The sequence below is a fragment of the Carassius auratus genome, unplaced genomic scaffold, assembly GCF_003368295.1.
Source record: "Carassius auratus strain Wakin unplaced genomic scaffold, ASM336829v1 scaf_tig00029617, whole genome shotgun sequence".
Classification (NCBI taxonomy): Eukaryota; Metazoa; Chordata; class Actinopteri; order Cypriniformes; family Cyprinidae; genus Carassius; species Carassius auratus.
In genome coordinates, this window is record NW_020525781.1 from 3,781 (window position 1) to 27,426 (window position 23,646).

Consider the following 23,646-nt stretch of genomic DNA (forward strand, 5'->3'; position numbering starts at 1 on the left):
GAAATTTATGTATGTCTTGCTGAAGCTTTCAACTCATATTGCTATGTTGATAATATGATTTGTTAGGAAAAAAGAAATGCAAAAATGCAAAGTGAAAGATTTTGACTGTGGCTATTTCTCCCCACTGTATATACTGTACGAATTAAATTCATTTAATGCAACAAACCTAATTGTTTTAAAAAAAACAGTTGCTGCTTCCTGAAGGACTCCTCGATCAAGTGTTTATGTTCTGAACTAGCATTCAACTCCCACAGTAATTGTCAGGCACTTCATTAATTCAATTATATATGCACGCCCCTCCCCAACCCCCCCAAAAAAGCATCCTGGACTATTCCAAAGCAGACACTACTGACACAGTAAAGCTCAGCAGAGAATCATTCAATCAAATGCACTAATGATTGAAGGGCACTTGGTCATACAACCATGTGACAGATCGATTTGCATAACAGTTGACCCAGTTGGGGGGGAAAAAAAGTTTATGACCCTGAAAGTCATATTCTATTAGCCGGTTACACTTCAGAACAGTAGGCCACATCATCATGGTCCTCAGAGTAAATGTGAATACTTAGTAAATTAATTAGTCATACTGCCATTGATAGCCCAGGAAGAACATGTCCAAAGGGTGTTGTGAGCCCACTGCAAACTGCTTTAATTAACACATACATGGCTCAGGAGGAACCTTGGCTTGGTTACGCTAAAGCACATATCAAAATACTTTTCTGGGGAGCAGTCTGTCACTCCTCAGGGCTTCTGTTGTTTCTCACAACTCTAATCCATTCCAGCAGCTAATCTTTGTAAAACCATTTGTTGAAAATTTATGGCCAGGGTGGGGCTTTAGTAAAAGGATTTTGAATAACTTTCAAAAAACGTATCCTGTGAGAGAGCCATTTTAAAATTGTTATGCTGTAATAAAGAAACTTAAATTCACAGTCAGAGGGCTAATTATGCAAAACTCCCTTTTCTTAAGCACCCATAAACAGATGTTTGCTCTGTGCTAGTAGGTCTGTCAAAAGACAAACAGAAGAGCGGTAATGCAGAAGGTAAACCGCGTACCTGCTATCTTGACATTGCGGATGTACTTTAGCAGGAGGGTTCCATCAACTGGGTCCATTCTGGAACAGAGTCCCACCTTGCCAGGGCAGAGGTCTTTGTGCATGTTGTGGAGGGCGTGCGCCATCGCGTACACTGCATCAATCACGAACATCACCTTTCCTTCTTGCTCGTAGGACGAGTCTTTTCCGATCCTCTCTTGATCTAACAGATGAAAGAGAAAGTCTGCATTAACACTGAGTGAAGTGTCATTTAGATTTTGACGGAACTGTCACACTCACACCAGGAGTAAAAGATAAAAGATATAAAACATAAAATAATAAATTGTGTTAAAACGTTCTTCACGTGTGTCTTTTTCCATCTAAAATTAAATAAAATGAATCAGGATTGGTTAACTGAACAGGATGAAGATGTCAAATTTTTCTTATGTTGTAGAAATATTTTTTATTTCCTTTTTTTTTCTCTCTTCTTTTAGTACTGCCCTTCGGAATCAACAAGAACTTGCAATGTTTCCCGGAAGTTAAATTAAGTACATTTTACCTTTAGATTAAAAAAGTTTTCACCACCTGGATCTTACTGCATCGTGCTTCTTTCTGGAGCAAAAGTGAATGTTTGAACCTTTTTTAATAGTTGTGTTTGAGCCCCTCAGTTGTCTTCAATGTGAAAAGATGGATCACAAAATCATACAGTCACTCAAATATGCAAAATATGCTGGAAAACTGCAGAATCAGCAGGACATGGAGGAACAGTTGTTACTAGTTACATGTTACACTCTAAAAAGACTGTATTTAAATATGGTGGTGGGGGGGGGGGGGTAATCAAATATCTACAATATGCCACGAGTTGTCATCTCACATGTTCAGTAATCCAAGTCCCTTATCTTGCTCTTCATGCCACAGATAAATGAAAGAGGTCTGGTAACACACGAGGGTGGAATAATAGACAGGGAGACAGCAAGCAAGATTAATTATCTCTCAGCGCTCATATAATCATGCCAGACAGCTGTATATTCATTAGAGCTGGAGTTGCTCAGCTTGTGTTTTTTTTTTTTTTTTTTTTTTTTTTTTTGTAAGGTCTTAATTGCAAAGGAGCCGTTTCAATTATGACCCTGCCAGAACAAACCATGGAGATAGCTGTCAGATGTCAGGTTGGCAGATTGCAGGGTACACTCTTCAGAATAAAGCCAGAGCCATTGTCATTTTGGGTTACTGCCAGCATTTACAGAACATTTACAGTGTATCAACCAACTGCAAAAACTGAAAGAGCAACCATTACTCTTTACAATAGAATGGCTTTCAGGTTAATGTCGCTTAGTGCAGTATTGTACAATTGCTTGAAATTTCAAAAGGCTGGTTTCCTCTTTTGCTCAATACTCCTTTCTGTTTTGCCCAAGACAAACCCATCCATACCCATCCATTGTCAAACCTTTTCTTATCTAAACAAAGCCAGTGCATTTTTATTTTGAAAAGCTGCTGTCCTATTCTTCTAGGGTTTCTAATCACCAGGACTTCAGCTTTGCCTTAAACAGAAAGCTAACGGCAATTTAACATCCTCAACAGTCCCTTTGCCCAAACCCTAAATTAAAATGACAGGTTATGCTTGTGTAAGGGTTCACCATAAGCATAACTACAGGTGTTGGGGGGTGGGGGATGTGACTGTTCGAGTTCCGGCATGGGTCTGCCTGAAAAAAAAAAAAAAAAAAAAAACATTGAGAATCTCTGCTGGGAGAGGATAGTCAGCCCACACACTTCTTAATGCTCTGCATACACAAACACATTAGCACTCTCACTGGCAGATGAACACACACATACATGCTGTTTGTATTCTGTGACTTTATCTTCATATGGTGCAATTTCTCTCCAAATATTGACATAATAATTAAATTATTTATATATTTTTATGTGGTGTGTGTGCATAATATATGTCTGTGCGTGATTTACTAACAATGTGCAAATTAAAGAACACAGGCACAACATCTAGTTTACAAATTGACCAACGCAATATACCAAGCCCAGTGCAGATTTGCATTGTTGCAAATAAAGAATAAGGAAATAAAGAAGCAACAATACACTGAAAAGAAATGGAGGAGAAAAAATGTATGTTTGCTAGAAGCTTAGATAGACCTGGTATTGCGTGACTCCAAGTTGAGGGTTCCAAGTCATCTTTTATTTCCTGAATTAAAATAAAAAATAACATTTGGCAAACGATATGTTCGGATAATAAATAAACATTTAAAATAAATAAATAGGTGTGGGGAAAATCTCTCCCTTGGGGTGGTGTTGGCGCAGTGGATAAAACACATATCGTTGGTGTGAGAGACCCGGGTTCGAATCCACTGTGAGACACCAATGTGTCCCTGAGAAAGACACTTAACCCCTAGTTAATCCAGAGGCTTGTGACCTCTGACATATATATAGCAATTGTAAGTCGCTTTGGATAAAAGTGTTAGCTAAATGAATAAATGTAAATGTACCATGCACTCTCTGTTCTCTGTGGTGCTTTCTCCTAACTACAATAATTGCAGTTATTTCAAGCGCAAAAGTTTAAGACACTTTTTTGGGGAGTTAAATAATGGCAAATGTTAGTAAAAAGTGTTGAGTGATTCATTTGAATACTCTCCTCCCATAAATTTTCCATCTGTAAGGGAAACTCCTACAAATGCATATTCAATCAGGTCAAGTGCAAAAATAACTATGTTCACACCTTTTCAGCGCTAATTCATCACTGAGTGCCTTTAGGAAAACCTGACAGTACAATTTTAATGGCAAAAGATGGTTTGCGCTGGTGCAAGCTGTTAGTAAAACTGGCCCTTGGGCTGTTACCAAGCAAATGAAATCGGTATAAACAAAATTCATATTTTCAAATCAGAGGAAACACAGAAGCTCCATCTGAAGTGACATTTAGATGTATTTACACACTGTTTAATGCAGGACATGAATGCATTTAATCTGCAATTGCAAATGGATAAATTATGTTTTGATTCTGTATAAATGAAACTAAGCATTTTCTCACCAAATATTTACTATATTTACATATAGTATAAAGTTGATTAAATTCAATTTAATTATTCTGCACTCCATGAAAACATGAATTACAAAAAAAAAAAAAATCAACTGGCCTGCACACATAAAATCCTACAGATCTGACATCGTTACAAGCACCAGCTCCTCAGCCTACATTCTAAACACATCCACGTTCTCTATACCGCCGGGCCCTGCACCTTTTGAGGAATCCTTTCCAATTAAGGGAGGCATCTCAGAGAGTTTGTCGGAGGCTGAAAGGTGGCAGAGAAGGGGACCATGACAGAGTAGCACGTACGTAACCTGCAGTACCACACGATGCTTTAAAGACACTAGCTGTCCTGCTCCGAGGGCAATGCTCTCACTGGGAATAATGGCTCTGACTCTCCCCATTTGACAGAAAAATCTCCAGAGCCTTTTGTCTCACTTAAGTCTCTTGTTTGTGGTTTCGGATAGGTGATTCTCTGCTCAAAGGGTTTTGTGGAAACTCTGCTGTACCCCTAACCTCAACAATGGTTAAAAATAAATAAATAAAAACTTTATTCAAAGTGCTTTTGATTGACAAAGTGTGAGTGGGTCTATAGAAATGGCCAGGCTGTGCATGCTACTCAAGGAGTGCCAGTCTCTGAATGCACTTACTGTATAAAAGCAATCCATTAACTTCCGGCGAATGAATTAAAATATTCAGCATAGAGATAGCTGCTATAATTGATTCAAAGGACAGAATGACTGCTTTAGATGTTGCATACATTAGTTTTGGATCTCGGACCTCAAAATCCCTCCAGCAATCAAAGAAGAAGGGTAATTATTTCTGGCCTTTCAGAAATAATGCAGGTATTATTTATTGCAAAGCTTCAGGCGTTTCGTCTTAGGTGCAGACAATCTAAATGTTAAATGGTATTATATATATGTTAAATAACAAAATGAACGACTGTATTTAACAATCTATTTAAATTAGTTTGTAAGTCAAACTGTGGCATTTATACAAAGCGTCGTCTACAGTGTTGATGACTTAAGTGTGTTCTTCGGGATCAAATCAACATTCCTTTGTTTACAAACCCCCTCTTTAATCCATATGCAACAACGTTCCAGTTTAGGGATGCTGATAGCAGATGGAATCTGCATCACCTCTGCATTTATCAGACATCCCTTCTGGATGAAAGACGAGTCCTGCTTTTTGATCTACTCTCCCATGCAAAACATTCAAGACATAAGACGTCTACTCTCCCACTCCTCTCTGAGCAACACAAGCCTCAGGGAGGTTTTGTAGGGAACCAAAGCACCTCAAGTTTTCCTGTTAAAGCTTGGCAATCCAAATCCCATGAATTGTCCCCATCTTTCAACACTTTTTGAATAAAAACAAGGATGTCTTGTGTCTCATCATTGTTTTTTAAATACCCCATTTATGGGAGCCATTTATTTGTTTAAAGCTTAAAAAGTATGGTTAAAAAATATTTGTCTCAGCTTAACTTAACTGCATGCAATCTACTAAAACATATACAAGAGTATCCTCAAACTCTTTTATGTCAAGGTCCTTGATTAGGATGATAAGACCTTTTAAGGAACCTCCAGTAAGTTGTAATATATTGTAATTTTCCATATACATATATATTGCATGAGATTTATTTTTATATATATATATATATAAAATATAAACATTTCCAAAATGAAATAATTTTCGACATTTTTTTTATAATTTGCTTTGGCTCCAGTACAATGAAAATAAAAATGTAAATAATTCACCTTGTACTATATAATCTAAAAACTGTGAACAATTAAAAATACACTAAAAAGACACTCTGCACACTATCGTTATATCCATAACCTGAATACATTATCAGTTGAATCTAAATTCATTAATTTCTTACTTTTAAGTTGTCTCTGCTAAATAATTAAATGTTAAATGCAAATTTATATACCACTTCTCACAAAAAACACCCGCTCCAATGCAGTTTTCACAGAGGATATTGCCTTACAACCCCCAATGAGTCTATGTTGAAGAGAGGCAAACAATGAGTATAGCTTGTGTTGAGGTTGTGGAAGGGGTACATGGAGAGTTTGCTTTGCTGTATATTGCTTAGCTCAAAAGCAATTACTGTGCAAATGTTTGTGATGTGACTGTCCTTTTCTTCCATTTGCTTCCTGCCAACACTATAGATTACATATGGTGTGGAAAAAAAAGAACAGTACATTTTAAAATGCTATTCTTCACTACACTGAAACAATTTTCACTCAGAAATTGCAAGTAAATTTCACAAACAATTAAAGAAATGTAAAGGAACACCGAATTAAACATGATTTTGAAATAAAAAGACTGAAATAGTATTTTCTAGTAAAATATACTGCATTTATGCTTATTATTTTGAGGTATTTATCAAAGTATAGTAGTTAACTGCACGAGATTCAAGTGAGAGTTTCCGTGCTGGGTTTTTGTGCTACTTATACAGGACAGGAGATGTTATAATGGCAATTTGCATATACACATACTTTTCTAGATTTATAAAACCATTCTCACATACTCTTAGACATGCTAATTCAAATTAGCAGAACACTGTGCATACAAGCTTGAACAGCTTATTATGCACAGCCTCATCTGCATATAATTTCCATATGCATCCAGACAGGTGATTTAAGTAACAACGCATTTAAATCACAGTTTTAATATTTATAGCTGCACTGGTCTAATGAAATGAGCCACGCTTCATACAGATGTCCTTTTTGCTGTTTATTTGTCTCTATGTCTCTGTCTCTTTCCAGCAGACACCGTGAAAACTACAAGAAATAAACATATAATGTTCAAAATATGCATTTAGTCGAGTTCTTTTCAAGTCTCTCATGTAAATGTCCGCTGATACGCAAATGAACACATGACAATCCGAATCTGATTACATCACGATTTACACATAACATCGTTTACATAAACTGATAAAAAACAACATTTTACAGAAAATACAACAGATTTAAAGATGAATTACCGTGTGCGCCCTCTTAGACCATGCAGATAAAGGTTACTCCTTTCCAGGCTCTGTATACCATTAACATTACTCTGCATCCATGTTTCTTCAACCCATAATGCAACGGTCCCGCGTTCAACTCAACCTGGTCATATGACCTGTTACGCTTCGATATTAACTCTTTCTTAAAGAACCCATGACATTAAACATTCTAAGGGAGCACATTCTCTACTTTAAACAATAAATGAACTCAAATTGATTAGACTGTTTAAACAAACATAAATAATACACATATCTTTGAAAAACATGTCTTTTGACAGTTACACTCCCACCAAATTACTACAATTTGTGATTAACTTTACGTAAATGTTTGAAAAATTAGTAATTTCACAAACCAGATATTAGAATCACATATCTCTGACTCTTGGTTCAAGACTACCAGATGAACTTGTGACACTTAAAAGTCTCAAGATCAGACAATAAATCAGATTTAATTGTTCTCTACAAGTACTACTAATTTATGAATAGGACGCTCAAGAATTGATGGATTAGTCAGTCGTTGACCCTTTTTCCCTAACTTCCTATTTCCTATTTGAATTTTGGCTTTTCGCACCAATCCGTCTTCATCTGCACAAGCATCAAGCACTAGTCCAAGTCTCCATTCATTGCGGGGAAGCTGTTCCTCCTTGACAATGACAATATCTCCAATCTTTACATTTCGTCTTGGAGAGTGCCACCGTTGTCTAAGGATGATGTTTGCCAGATATTCCTTCCTCCATCTACTCCAAAATTGCTGTGTCAGATATTGTACTCTGCGCCACCTCTTCCTCGCATACAGGTCCTCTGGCACAAATTTCCCAGGTGGAGGCAGAGGGACAGAAGATTTCATGGTGAGTAAATGGTTTGGGGTAAGTGGCTCTAGCCCTTTGGGATCGTTAATGTTATTTGAGGTGAGTGGGCGATTATGTATGATTGACATGGCTTCATAGAAGAAAGTTCTCAAGGAGGCATCATCCAGTCTTCCTGCACTCTGTGAAAGGACCCAACTTAGAACACTTCTAATGGTTCTGATCTGCCTTTCCCAAACCCCTCCCATGTGACTGGCATCAGGCACGTTCAAAATGAAATCACATTGCTTTTGGGATAGGTAAGCAGTTAATCTCTCCTTGTCCAATTCTTCCAAAGCCTTTGTCAGCTCGTTTTTTGCCCCAACAAAGTTTGTCCCTTGATCCGATCTGATTTCTCTTACAGCTCCACGGATTGCAATAAAACATCGCAAGGCGTTTATGAAGGCATCAGTGGTTAGATCTTCTAGCATCTCTATATGGATTGCTCTTGAGGAGAAGCAGGTGAATATGAGACCATATCTTTTTTGTTCTTTCCGTCCTTGCTTACATAGAAACGGCCCAAAGCAATCCATCCCACAGTAAGAGAATGGTGGAGAGGAGTCAACACGGTTAGCAGGTAGATCCGCCATCATCTGTGTCTCTGTTGTCCTGCGAGCTCTCCTGCATATAACACATTGCTTAATGAGGTTAGCCACAACTTTGCTGCCACCAACAACCCAGTAACCATTTCCTCTCAGTTCATTAAGGGTCTGTCCTCTGCCTTGGTGTTGAGTCTTTTCATGGCAGTAATCCACGATGAGACGGGTGACCACACCATCTCTTGGAAGGACTGCTGGGTGCTTCGTGTCTAGAGGTAGGAAAGCTTTCTTCAATCGCCCTCCCACCCTGAGAACACCATCTTGCAGTACTGGGTCAAGTTGGAACAAAGGGTGACTATTTGGCAATTTGCCTTGTTTCAATTTTTGTATCTCATCTTTGAAGGCATCCCTTTGTGCCAATTTTACAAGCCTGATGCTGGCATTTCTCATTTCTTCAACATTTATGGGTTTACCTGCCTTGTGTCTCGCTAACTGCTGAATTCGAGCAACAACTTTCAATGCAGTGTGCCATTTCGAAAACCTATTGAACCGCTCCAAAAAATCTTCATCACTTGCTACCTTTGTTTGTAGCACTTGCGTTGCCCTGATTTCAGGATCACCAATCAGAAGCTCTGGAGTGGTCTCTGATGTGATAATTTCTCTTTCCCAGAGAAACTTAGGTCCAGTGAGCCAATTCGAATTTATCAACTCCGACACCTTGAGGCCCCTGGAAGCGTGATCTGCAGGATTTTGTTCAGAGTCTATATAATGCCACTGTTCAGGGTCAGTCGTTTCTCTAATTCTTTGGACTCGATTCGCTACGAAAACGTGAAACCTACGGGCTTCATTGTTAATGTAGCCTAAGACTACTTTTGAGTCGGTCCAAAAATATTCTTGATCAATTTTGAGCTCCAACTCCTCCTTTAACATTCTACTGACTGCTGAAGAAATCACCGCAGCAGTTAACTCAAGCCTGGGTATGGTCACAACTTTTGTGGGTGCAACCCTTGCCTTGCCAATGACAAAGGAGCAGTGCACTTTGTCTTCACTCAACACTCGAATATATGAGCATTGACCATAGCCATAACTACTCGCATCTGAAAAGTGATGGAGTTCGATCCTCTGGACAGTCCCTAAATAGTCAGGAACAAAGCATCTTGCAATCTGGAGATTGTGCAGATCCTTCAATTCATTTAGCCAGCTAGTCCATTGTGGCATTAACTCTTTGGGAAGTGAATCATCCCATTCAATGCCCCTTTGACACATCTCCTGTAATACTTTCTTTCCTAATAGGAGAAAGGGAGCCAGGAAGCCTAATGGATCAAACACAGATGCGACTGTTGAGAGGACTCCTCGCCGCGTTGCTGGTTTCTCATCCAGGGCTACTTTAAAGGAAAAGGTGTCACTATTTACACTCCATTTAACTCCCAACACCGTCTGGACTGGAAGTTCATCAGAGCCAAGCTCCACATCTTGAACACCGCTGGCTTGCTCACTAACAGGTATAGACTCCATGACCTTTTTGTCATTTGAGATGAACTTATGTAGACGCAATTTCCCTTTTGCACACACAATTCGGGCTTCTTGTACTAGTTTGATAGCTGTGTCCACATTTTCCACACTAATGAGCCCATCATCAACGTAGAAATTACTTTTGATGAAACTGGCTGCTGCAGGATGCTCTCTTTCGTTTTGACATGCAAGATACTTCATTCCATAATTTGCGCAGCCAGGAGAGGATGCTGCTCCAAAAAGATGGACTTTCATGCGATACTCCTTTGGCTCAGTGTTTGTATCGCCATTTTTCCACCACAGGAACCGTAAGTAATCTCTGTCTTCCTGGCTTACATGGAACCTATGGAACATTCTTTCTACATCACAGATAATTGTTATTGGATATTTGCGAAACCTGCAAAGTACCCCTGTTAGCCCGTTAGTGAGATCAGGCCCAGTTAACAAGTGATCATTTAATGCGGTGCCATCATATTTGGCAGAGCAATCAAACACAACTCTAATCTTCTCTGGCTTTTTAGGGTGATATACTCCCTGGTGAGGAATGTACCAGACATTTCCTTTTTTAGGTTGGAGTTCAACTCTCTCCGCATCGCCATCCTTGAAGACACCTTCCATAAACTTTACATAATCATCCTTGAATTTTGGGTCTTTCTCAAATTTTCCTTTCAGGCGCTTCAATCGCACCAGAGCCAGCTGTTTATTTTCAGGTAACTGTGGGCGTGTCTTAAAGGGGAGGGGCATCTCAAGGTGTCCCTCTGAGTTCTTGTGAATTTTCTCATTCATAAGTTGCATGAACTGTATATCATCTTGTGATATGCTCCTTTCCCTTGGATTTGTATCTCCAAAGTCTGATTCAAGGGCTCTGATAATTGAGGTAGGTGTCAGATTTGGGAGTTCCTTAACAGATACACGATGGCACAGGCCTGTAACTTCAGTTGATTTTGCAATCTTAGGTGAGGAGCCAACTATGCTCCAACCCAAGTCTGTCCTGATGGCATATGGTTCGTCATCACCTCCTGTGATGACTTGCCGTGGTGCCAAAGCTCTTGAGCAATCGTAACCTATCAGAAGTCCGACTTCACAATCCAGCAGCATTGGAATTTCCTGAGCAATTTCTTTCAGATGATTCCATCTTCTAGCAGTTTCAGGAGTAGGAATGTGGGAGCGTTCAAGTGGAATGAAGTCTCTAGTATAGGCAGGTGGCAAACTGATTAAGCCATAAGAAGTAAAGCCTCTAACTCTGAGCCCACTAACTCTTTCACTCTGAACAATGGAATCTTTTCCCATCATTGTTGTAAGCTTTAACTTGACTGGCTCTGAAATTGCCCCCATCCTCTCACATACCTCTTGATCCACGAAGGTGTTGCTGCTCTGTGTATCCAGAAGGGCATAAACCAAGATCTCCCTTTCAGGTGTGGAAGTTGAAGAAATCCATACAGGCACAATCATTGATGTACTCCCACCATCGCCACTATCTACACAACAGGAAAGTGAAGATGTGTTTTGTTCTGCTTGCATTGCATGAGAAAATGTGACTGCTGTAGAAGAAGGGCGGTCTTCATGAAGTGGTGTTGGATGATGTTTCTTGCATACACTACAAGTAGCTTTACTCTTGCTATCCTTGGAGTTGTGTCCTTTCCTAAGACAGCCAAAGCAAAGGTTATTGTCTAATATGAACTTCCTTTTGTCCTCCACAGACTTACTGGCAAACGTTTGGCATTTGTGGATGGAGTGGTTTTCCCCACAATACCTGCAAGTGACTGAGTTTGAAACTGAAGGCACAGTGATGACTTTGTCGGATCGGTTTGAATCCACTGAATTGCTTACTCCAACACTGTATGTCTTTGACACTATTCTTGATTTATCTGACGCTTTCACATTAGTGATGAATGCATTTGCCTTTGAGCGCTTAACCTCTCTAGATGGCTTCTCTTGAGTGAGCTTGAGGGCATGAAAGGATGTTACTGGATTGCATGCTATTTCTGCTTCTTGTGCCACGAAATCAGCAAACTCCTTGAAAGTAGGGTATTCCTCCAATTGTTTCAGCTGCATTGTTACATGCCGATTCCAACGAGATGTCAGCCAGTCAGGGAGTTTTTGTAGCATTTTCTGATTCTCCTCACAGTCATTTAACACCTGAAGCCCTTTAATGTGTGGCATGGCATTGCTACAGGCTGTCAGAAAATCACTAAATTGTCTCAATTTAACTGACTCTCTCGAGCTTATCTTAGGCCAGTCATTCAGTTTTTCTCTAAATGCACGCTGGATTACAAATGGATGGCCATACCGAGAATTCAGTGCTTCCCATGCTTGTTCATAGGCTTCATCATCCTTTCTGTAGAAGCTTCCTTCCAATACAGACTGGGCCTCACCACTGACATATTTTTGTAGGTAGAACAACTTATCAGCTGGATTTGTGCATCGCCGCTCTATTAATGCCTTGAAACTTGTTCTCCACTCTAAGAACTTGAGTGGGTCTCCTATGAAAACTGAGGGCTCAGGTGCAGGAAGTCTACTGAGAACCATTGTGTCATGTAAGGCTTGTACTATTGATGCATCACCATTACTATGGTCTTTTTGTTCCTGGTTATCGTTCTTGCATGCCTGTTCCTTTTTAATTTCCTTAGAAGACATTACAGGACAACTGGCTAAATCACTGCTTGCTGCTATACTATCATTACATGACTCACCTGAGTCCGCTTCAGAGTATACCTTGAGCTTTGCAGCTATTACCTGAAGATCTCTCTGATTCTCCAGTCTTTTAAGTTCTAGCCTTTGAGTAGCAATAGCCTCTTCCATTTTTATCTCTGCCTGCTTTGCAGCCAACTGTGCGGCACACTCTGCTCTTTTTGCAGTGATACTTTGCTGATCTATTGAGGAGCTTGAACGGTGACTACGAATAGACTTAGAGCTTGTAGTCGTAAATATCGACTGAGCATACTCCTTGTCAAGCACCATATGAATTCTTGCATCTTCTGCATTAGCATCAAATTCCTCTTGCCCCACTTCACTCATACGAACTTTCATTAGCCCCATCAAATCTGCAGTCACTGCTGTACAGGAATCCATTTTTCTTCTAATCTCAGTAGAAGGAACTGATTGAGATCTTATAAGTTCATATACATTTTTCACTTGACTTTCCATTCCCTCTACACTGTCCATCAGGTCACTTAAGTCTTGGTCCGAGCACTCACCCTTCAGTTTGGTACGTGTAGCTTTAACTTGGTCTTTCCAGCTTTCATACAACTTGATGAATTTACTCTCCTTTTGAGAAACTTCTTGCTGCTTAAGCTCCTGCATTTTTGGAGTTAACTTTCTTTCTCGTGAGGATTTCCTGGGTTCATCTGTTCTTGAAGTGGAAGGAATAGGTTCTGTCATTGCTGTTTGAAGTGACTGTATTTTGGAGTGAAGATCACCAATGAGTGACTCTAATCTTTCCCTTTCAACATCATTACTTTGAGATTTCAATTGTTCATTTAACCTAATCAACTCTGCTTGAATGGTCTCTATTTGCTCACTTGATTCACCACATTGTGATTTTTCTCCATAGACTGACATTGTAAATGTTTTCCAAAAACACTTTAGTACACGGTTACTTAACTATTACTCTCAGATCAAATTACTCACCATTCACAACAATGTCAATGCTGAAGCATAAATCAATTAAAGCAATATATTTATAACACTTTACCTTTTTTTTTTTTTTTTAATGTCCATATAGATGTAGAAGTAGCACAGTCAAACCTGCAGTTAACTGCACAGCAGAACTCTTCTGCTTCAAACAACGATGAAATAAACACAGTACTCTGAAGCCTGTAGGAAGGATACTTGTAAGGCTGTAATCTAGAAGGATGAATGTCGCCCTCTACTGCTCGCGTCGCGGTACTTTCCTTGGCTGTGACAACTGTGAAAGGGGAAGTCTCCTCTCTGATGCAATCTCAGACCGCGCGATGGTTCCGCGATCGTGATTCTTCCTTTTCTCCGACTTCTTGTCTGTACGCGATGCTCCAGCGGCCGCGATGTTGCTTTCTCTTCAGATCCGACGGGTACCGTTCCACATTTGGCGCTGTCGGCTTTGCTGGCGTTACGTTTTCACTTTAGCTGCACTGGTCTAATGAAATGAGCCACGCTTCATACAGATGTCCTTTTTGCTGTTTATTTGTCTCTATGTCTCTGTCTCTTTCCAGCAGACACCGTGAAAACTACAAGAAATAAACATATAATGTTCAAAATATGCATTTAGTCGAGTTCTTTTCAAGTCTCTCATGTAAATGTCCGCTGATACGCAAATGAACACATGACAATCCGAATCTGATTACATCACGATTTACACATAACATCGTTTACATAAACTGATAAAAAACAACATTTTACAGAAAATACAACAGATTTAAAGATGAATTACCGTGTGCGCCCTCTTAGACCATGCAGATAAAGGTTACTCCTTTCCAGGCTCTGTATACCATTAACATTACTCTGCATCCATGTTTCTTCAACCCATAATGCAACGGTCCCGCGTTCAACTCAACCTGGTCATATGACCTGTTACGCTTCGATATTAACTCTTTCTTAAAGAACCCATGACATTAAACATTCTAAGGGAGCACATTCTCTACTTTAAACAATAAATGAACTCAAATTGATTAGACTGTTTAAACAAACATAAATAATACACATATCTTTGAAAAACATGTCTTTTGACAGTTACAATATTGTTTAGATAGGTGAAAATAGTGAAAATATACTGATGAAGAGAAGTTATTCTTGTATTGCAAGTGCAGTGAAGCAGATCACTGAAAGAACTTGCTTACCATTTTCTTTAACAAATGTGGAACTGCAACATTATTTTTCATAGTTTTGGGAAGGCCACAGGCGGCCATCAAAGGGATCATTGTCAGCATTAAGTGGCACAGCTCTGCACAATACAACACATCTGAGTGCATCTTTACAGCATCATCACACCTCCATCCATGAATACCAATGATCAGACTGATCCAGACAGCTGACAAAAGATGTTTCCACAGACCAATGGTCCATTCGACTGCCAAACTAACAACTCAATTAAAGCTAAGTGTGCATTAGACATTGATGTTTACTTCAAAATTATAATTTTTTTTGAATGGTGAATGCAATTTCTGCAATTTAGAACAAGCCCAAGTGGAATTTTCATGAGCCAAGAAATCCACGCTTTCGATAAAAACACACTCCCCTTAGAATGTCAAGGAAAAAATCTAAAAGCAGTGCACCTATTCCCAACCTTTCCGTTTTAGAGCTTATATTTTAATACCTTTTCAATTAGTTACGTATAATTTATTACATTTTATCACTCCTTGAAGATGACTGCATCTGATTTGAGCATTTTCTTTAATACATACATAAGCATGAGGTTTTGCTCTAAATGTGTTGAATTAAATCAGAAACTGAGTTTTGAATCATTCATTACTTTGTAACAGGAGACATATATACAGTAGCAAGAAATGTGGTGCACGAGTTTAAATAAAAAGTGACGTGACATACAGCCAAGTATGGTGGCCCATACACGGAATTTGTGCGCTGCATTTAACCCATCCAAAACACACAGAATTGAACACACACCATGAACACACACCCAGAGCAGTGGCCTGCCATTTATGCTGCGGCACCGGGGAGCAGTTGGGGGTTCGGTGCCTTGCTTAAGGGCACCTCAGTCATGGTCTTGAAAGTGGAGAGAGCACTGTACATCCACTCCCCCCACCCACAATTCCTGCCAGCCCAAGACTCGAAGTTACAACCTTTTGGATTCTAAATCCAACCCTCCAACCATTTCCTGCAACTTTTTATTATAACTTATAAAAGTTTATTATTTATAATAAATACTTCAAAGGGCACTTTTGAGGGCAACATTTGGGCAACTACACCATATATTCTGCAGTAATAATTCAGATTGAAAATTCCAGGTTAAACCAGCATTTAAATTTGGTAAATGGAAAGATCATGTATCAAATCATCGATACACGCATATGTAGCTATTTTGGGTCACAACCTACCAAAACCATTGAGAAAACGGTACTCCAAAGCATTGCATGTCCCCTTACTCAAGAGAGCAGTAAAATCAAGAAGCTACAGCAAACCCATGTCAACAAGCTAAACTTTGCCCTCACATCTTCTGATATCACAAAGATCCATCTCAACATGTGCAATCCATAATCACAAGCTGCTCTCTGCATGGAGAATTTCCTGTATGTTCAACCCTGATAAAAGAAGAGCTGAGTGCTACAAACAGAGAAAGACAGAGAGCGAGAGATAGAGAATAGGAAGGAGGTAGAGAGGAGGAGAGGCAGAGAGAGCTGAACGCTGAGATATCCAGCCTTTTAATCCGACAGTAACCAGAGGGCTTTTGTGAGGGCTGGAAAATCGCAGCATTGATGTACCGCTCTCTGCTATCTCTGGCTGCTGGATCTTCGATAAGCGTGGGGGTCAACACAGTCTTTATATTTAAGCATTGCATTCTCTCTGATAAACCAGCAATGCTATACATTTCTGTACTCATTAACTTGCTATCCGATGCATAATTTGAATTAAATTCAACATGATGCATTGACGTTTTTTTGGACTAAATCTAACACACAAAACCAGTGAAAAGTTTTGGGGTGGTACGATTTTTTTATGATTTTGAGAAGATGCGCCAATAAATGCTGAAAATAAACGTGGATTTGCGCATCTTCTCAGTTAACAACGACTTTGTGTAGTAACAGCTGCTCTATGTGAAATCACGCACCTGATGGAATTTACCGCTGATTAGAGAACCGGCTTTACTGATGAGATGCGCATTAACGATCGGCCGATCGTGATCGGATCAGCCCTAAAAGGAGTCCATCATAACTCTAGTATTTAACGATACTTTAGAAATCACTCGAATATGCTGATTTGATGCTTAAGAAAAATATCGTTAACACTTATTATTAACTAACAATGATAAACAAATTTGTTACAGTATTTACAGTATTAAACTTTGGGTAAGGGGCCATACAATGCATTTTTGCATTGTATGTTATTTCCTGAGGTGCAATTATAATCTTAGTATGTTTTTTTTTTCAATAAAAACGGTCATCATTTAAATACAAATGGTAGTTTGTTTGGTTGTTTTTTTTTTTTACCTAGAATTTAGCCTCTGATTGGGATGCTCTGTTGAAAGGGGCGTGTCCACTGGAAGATTTAAATGTAAATGCTAATTTCTTTGAATATGAAAATGAGCATTACATGTGGAACTCTTTTAAAAGCTTTAACTGTATTTTACTATAACAGCCATCAAGATGGACTAATGGTAAAAAAAAAAAAAAAAAAAAGTGTCGATTTTAGCAGTACCTTTCAGTAATGCATAAGTGTGACCAACTGAATGTTGTTCATCAACAGCTCATTACTGAGATGTATTTTTAGCTTTTAAAGCAATTTCAACAAGGCCATTTCATGACTAGGGCCAAATGCACACAATAAAACATGAAGCATGAACTAAACAACTTATGTAGCAATGGTTTTCCAAATGATTTACACAGAAATTTGTCCTTCATGTGTTTCATGAATGAGGTCCATTGAACACAGCATGCCAATAAAGGTGAGATTCAGGCTAATAAGCCTTAAGGTTAAAAATATACGTGCACTGACGTGTTTTGCTTTAACTGTTGACCTTTCTGCAAAGAAAGAACACAATTTAAATGAAAAATATGACATCAGATGACTTCTATATCAATGGTTTTTCTAAAGTAGGACTCTACAACAGTGACATCGGCGGATAAAGCTTCAGCGGGGGACCTCCCTTGAGCTCGATGTGCTCTCGCTGAGCTCCTAGAGCGTGACGCCAATGAGAGGAGGGAACAGCAAAATACTGCCAAACGTTACTGTGATTGGATGATTACACCATCAGTGCACAAATACACATCAACGGCTCAAACTGATGGAACAGGTTTAACTAATTACAGAGTAAACAACTCATTTGGTCAACACCACTTTCAGGCACGTCCCAATCAATGTACCAATCAAACTTCAAACCGCTAGAAATGATCTGTGAGCGAGTGCTCAGCTAGGTAAAACTGAAGCTGCATCTCTGCTGCAAGTAAGATAGAATGGATTTAATATAAATATAAACAAATATTACAGCTATAGATGCACCAATTCAAAAATGTGTGTGTGTGTAAATATTAATATTAATTTATAAGTTATAGCATGAAAAAAAGTATATTCATGCTATAACTTTTAAATGGCTGACACAATATTACATTTTCTAAATAAACAAAAAAATTAAAACAGCAAAAATAATAATTTTAGTGAATTTAAGTGCCGCAATATTATGCAGAAACGTACAGTTAAAAAAATGAATGATAGAATGAATTCTGAAGGATCATGTCAGAATTAAGACTCAAATAATGACAGCTGAACATGTAGTTTTGTCATCACAGGAATAAAAGACATTTTAAAATATAGAAGAATAGAAAATGCATATTTTAAAATGTGGTGATATTTCACAATATTAGCTCCTTTCTAAACAACAATTCTAAAAAGAAAATGCTATATATGTTATATGTTAATAATGTCATTAATATATGTTATATGTTTATAATGTTAATAATTAAGGTCTATATACACACATAGACACACACAAAATATGCAAGCTATTATTTGCAGTCAAATACCATTGCTGCATTTCAGGAAAAAGCCCCATCTCCGTTCATTCATTTATATATACACATGTGCATGAATGCATGAATGCAAGAATGAATGAATGAATCAATCAATCAATAAATGAATCAATAGCAGAGAAGGGGCTTTTCCTGAAATCCAGGCCACTGGATTGAAATACTGCAAATAATACCCTGCATATTGTATGTAAAACCCAGCTCACAGTTATTGAAAGGGATGAAAGGCAGCAATGTCACAGAATCAAGCTTTGATTCATACCCCAAATATGTTTCACAGATCCTCCATCACATTAGTCATTATCGAAAATGTCAGCTGGAATTTAGGCAAATCTGTGGGTGCCTGTTGACTCATGCATTAGCATTGTCCCTCTGAGGCTATATTTACACTGTAGTCTGTCTAGATGACGAAAAAAGCAACAACTCCTCACTGTGCCAGTGACAATGGGCAAAACAGACTCAAAATGTTCTCAGAAAGCACAGGTCTTCTTTGGACAGCACATGTGGCATACTAGGAGATTTCCACTACACAGTATCATTGTGTGCGAATAATTATGCCATGCTCCCTTGGAGACTACAAAACAAATCATAAAAATTCAACCATGCAAGCTAAACCTTAATGGAAAATACATGCAGATCTTGACTGTTAATCTCGGTCAGCAGTTATTACAGCATCGAAAACACCCAAACCTGGGAGACTGTCACTATGCTAACTCTAGGTCCCACAGCAAATGATAAAGGTTTAGCAAGCCACAGTCATAGTGGCCTTTGGTTCTGAATCAGTGCTTTCAGACAAATATTACATCCTCCCTTTGAGACATAGCTGTTAGAGGATGCGACCCAGTTAAGGCTGCATTGTATTTCAATGTGTGGTCGTTTTCATGAACTAATAAAGCTGTGTAAACAGTCTAAAACCATTTTCATTTCTCATGTGGCATTATAAATCTGCTACAATGTGCATGGCAAATGCCGAATTGTTCTTTACACGAATAATCAAGCCTGATGTCAGCACATGTGCAGTTCTGCTCGCATACACTATCACATCTCCTGTTTTGAGATGTGAGCCCTTGGGTATAGCAAGAGCATGCTAGAAATACATTTGATCACAAAACTACCATAAAAGAGAAAAAAGGCTGTGCTGAGTTGAACATCTCATGCATGCACACAAAAACACCCTGCCTGCAATATATATATATATATATATATATATGGTCACACTTTATTTTAGGGTCCAATTCTCACTATTAACTAACCATTGACTATGACTTTTGCCTCAACTAACTCCTTATTTGCTGCTTATTAATAGTTTATAAGGTAGTTGTTAAGTTTAGGCTATTGGGTAGGATTAGGGATGTCATGCGTTATATGTACTTTATAAACACTAATAAACAGCCAATATGTTAATAATAGACATGCTAATAAGCAATTAGTTATTGGTGTGAGTTGGACCCTATATTAAAGTGTTACCATATATATATCTTTTAATATCAAGCGGATAGAAGCACTTCATTTTGGGTAACAATGACGAATTCTTTGTTAGAATTATAATAACCGCAATAAAAAATTATACTTTATAATTATACAGCTATATAGGACTTTTAAATCATTTGCAAACTTTTAGTCTGTAGTTAATTCATAGTTTATAAATTGTAGCCTCTGCTTAGATACAGTAATAGGCATATGTAGAGAGTTCTTCATTTATTGTCACTAAAATTAACAAATTAATATTGTTTTATTGTTTAATTATAAATCATCCTTTGTTTGTATTTACTGTATCTCACTGGTTCTTATGAGTGTTTGTTTGTCATTTACATAATGCATATTTACTTACAAAACATACAATATTTCTGTATTTATGCAATTATTGCACTGTACATTTTTCTGCCTATTCCATATTATATATATATATATATACAGTATAAACTTCAAAGGTAAACAACATAAAAAATATTTATTTATTAAATATGTATTACAGTATTACAATTAATAATAATAATACACTGGAAAAAGACATATTCTGTTATTATATTAACTAATTATGATTAAATGCATCATAATAATAATAATAATAATAATAATAATAGTAATAATAATAATAATAATAATAATTACTATGATTGTTATTATAATTTTTCTTTCATGTATTAAATTGGACAATATACAAAATCTGCTATGCAGCACCTTCATTTGACAAAAATAAATAAATAAATAAATAAATAATGAAATGCAATGTTCTGTTGTACCTTAACTTTTCATTTGTTGACATTTTTTAAAGATAAATTAAGCTGCCAAAATTTCAGATGTGAGCCCTTGGGTGTAGCAAAAGCGTGTGGGAAATATATTTGACTGCAAAACTACCATAAAAGAAAGTAAAAGCTGTCCTGAGTGGCATGTTTTGCATCTCATTCACGCACGCAAAAACAGCCTACCATATTTTTTTTAATCAAGTGAATAGAAGCACTGCATTTAATCACCAATGGCTATTCAAGAATGTGAGGTAACAATGATGAATTTTCTCGTGGGCGCAGCAATTAGCATAAAGAAAAAGTGATTTATTATGTTGTGGAGGAGCGATGGATTTTGTTTCAGGCCAGATACTTCTTGCAGCTCACTAAAGGCCAGCCATTACAAGTGAGCACACTGACAGGGATTATGCACGGTGACATTTAGCGCGCTGCAGACGTTACAGTGAGCCCCTTTGCCACAGTCGCACATAATCTGACTTACGCCGTCTGTAGGGGGTCACCGCACCGATACTGAACTGAGAGGTTAATATCCTGCCCTGCTTACTGGTGCAGTGCAGTAAACGCTGTAATGCTTCGTAGGCTACATGCTGAGAATTAGACGCGCTACCGTAGCAACCCTTGGCAGAAACCTCTCCTCATAAGATCACAAGCCGCACTGATGGGACAAAACCTGAAATGTGTTGCTAAGAGTCAACCTTTCTCCACGGCCAAACGGACGGGCTTTGACCAGGGCTGGACTCATAGCTGATGGGGCCGCCACGGGGGGCTCTTCCCCCGAGACAAGTCTTGAATCAATTAAAATCATCATCTCTTATCCAATTGGCTGGATTGTATTGGTTCTGTGTGCTTAGTGCAGGGATGCTGCTGCTGTGCATCAGAAATTATCAGACATAGAACAGCTTTGCTGTGGTATGACTAATCAGACTCTGGTGTAAACAAAAGCCCATTTCAGGCGATCTGGGAACACCAGGCCAAGTCTTTTACGGTAGATTTGGTTTTCTCCTTTGCTCACTTTCTTTCTTTTATGGTGCTCTGGAAATGGAGTGTTGCCATAGGGAGAGAGAAAGATTCTTACTTGTGCATTTCTTAACGCCGGATCCCTTCTTCAAGGCATGGCGGCTGAGCTTGCAGTTGAAATTGTTCTCCCAGAACTCCGCAAACCAGATATTCCTCCGGTTGTTCTCGAGTGTGCGGCTGGTGAAGTAGCGATCAAAGCCTGAGGGTAGATCGATGAGATCTGTGTCACTTTAATGCGCTTTGTCAGAGTCAAAGCTCTAAGCCAATGAACTTCAGAGAGCAACATGATTTGACGGAACATTTGCATCTAACATCATTTTCATCTCACCAAGAATGTTCAATTTTTGCTATGACTAGTTCACACAAAAAATGAATAATTTGTCATTTGCTCATCTCTGTGTCAGTTCAAACTAGTTGGCATTTTCCTGTGGAACACAAAAGGAGAATTTTTGAAGAACTATTCCTAGTTACAGTTTATAGTTTTGGAGCAGTCAAGCTCCAAAAAGGACCAAAAACATTTAATTGAAAAAAAAAAAAAAAAAAAAAAAAAAAATTACAAATAGTACACACATATAACTAAACACAATAAATTGACATTTATATTAACTGGAAAGAATGAAATTACTATTGTGTGTAATTCTAAGAGTATTAGTTGTAATACTTATAATAATAAATATTATGTATGTTTTAAATTATTATTTTATTTTATTATTATATGCTGTCTTTAACAACAGATTTAACAAAATATTAAATATATCAATTCATTTACAACAAAATATTGAATGTTTTGTCAAATATGCAGTTTGAATTAAAAAACGTATCTTTGTATTAGCAATAAATAATAATAATAATAATAATAATAATGTGTAATGTACTGTATGTATTTATAATAAACGACTTGGAATAAAAACAGACTGTCTACTAAGCCCACTGACCACTTCTAGTGTGGAACTGTGCATTCTTAAGAACTTAAAAAGAAGACTTTAAATTATCTTAAGCTAGTTGTGTTCCAAAGAAAAAAAAATCGAATGCATTTTTTCTTTTTCTTTTTTAAGTGAACTGTTCTTTTAACGCTATGCATGCACCATAACTTACACTAATTAAGTGCATCACCAGTAGCTAAAGTGTTGTCAGAAAACATTAAGCACACACTCCGGTTCAGACCTGGTCTCTAATGGATGAGAGCAGCCACTGATAAGCGCAGGATTTAATCTGTCACTTGCCTCTGATGTTCTGTCGTTTGGGTAGGATGGTAACAGCTCCCTCGGCCATTTCCTCCTGGTGAAGCACCGGCGATATCTTCGAGCCCCCAGCTATCTGACCCCACCCACAGGAAGTGACCCGTCTTATTGGCTTTTTTTGCTGCCTGCAGTAGCCGCCTGTTAAAAGATGAGTGACAGTTTCCATAAAATATTGAATATAGGCTTTGCTCAGGACTAACATCAACTCTAATTACATATTTGCAATTATTGTCTGCATTCTGTGGTACTTTGGTGATTCTCCATTTACATTAACTGCAAATCATTATGTTATTGAAAGGTCAGTATCGACACTGCTCACTGCTGACTTTTCTAAGCATTCTCCGTCTGGCACGGTAGCAATTGATGTCAAAATTAGTCATGCACTACTGACAGCAAAAGCATTTGCCCAAGATAATAATGGCTCAATAAAGTATGTTTCAAGCAGCACACACAAAATCATTTGCTGTCTTTTAAACAGGAACCGACTTAGAGCGCCTTCACTCGCAGT

General features: G+C 38.1%; 2 protein-coding genes across 3 annotated transcripts; both read right to left on the reverse strand.

Annotated features, from left to right (window-relative positions):
* Nucleotides 1-1,053: 1,053 nt before the first annotated feature.
* Nucleotides 1,054-23,197, reverse strand: LOC113079868 (metabotropic glutamate receptor 4-like; the record flags this gene model as incomplete). The annotated part of the gene is made up of 3 exons (XM_026252089.1): nucleotides 23,121-23,197; nucleotides 21,956-22,096; nucleotides 1,054-1,254 (listed from the first exon to the last, which is right to left on the reverse strand). Coding segments are annotated over exons 1-3 (391 nt in total), but the record flags the coding sequence as incomplete, so codon positions are not given.
* LOC113079869 (uncharacterized) lies at nucleotides 6,742-14,668 on the reverse strand. Of its 2 annotated transcripts, XR_003281769.1 has the most exons (3): nucleotides 14,371-14,668; nucleotides 7,046-14,167; nucleotides 6,742-6,842 (listed from the first exon to the last, which is right to left on the reverse strand). XR_003281769.1 is itself a non-coding variant. In XM_026252090.1 (2 exons), exon 2 carries the CDS (start codon nucleotides 13,521-13,523, stop codon nucleotides 7,515-7,517), a length of 6,009 nt encoding a protein of 2,002 aa, XP_026107875.1. In that variant the 5' UTR covers nucleotides 13,524-14,167; nucleotides 14,371-14,668; the 3' UTR covers nucleotides 6,783-7,514. The 2 variants fall into 2 exon arrangements, 1 of the variants encoding a protein (XP_026107875.1); XM_026252090.1 differs by having other exon boundaries at nucleotides 6,783-14,167.
* Nucleotides 23,198-23,646: the final 449 nt, after the last annotated feature.

Bases quoted from the DNA above. Each gene is read 5' to 3' on its own strand.
- LOC113079869 (XM_026252090.1), bottom strand. From the start codon at position 13,523: ATGTCAGTCTATGGAGAAAAATCACAATGTGGTGAATCAAGTGAGCAA.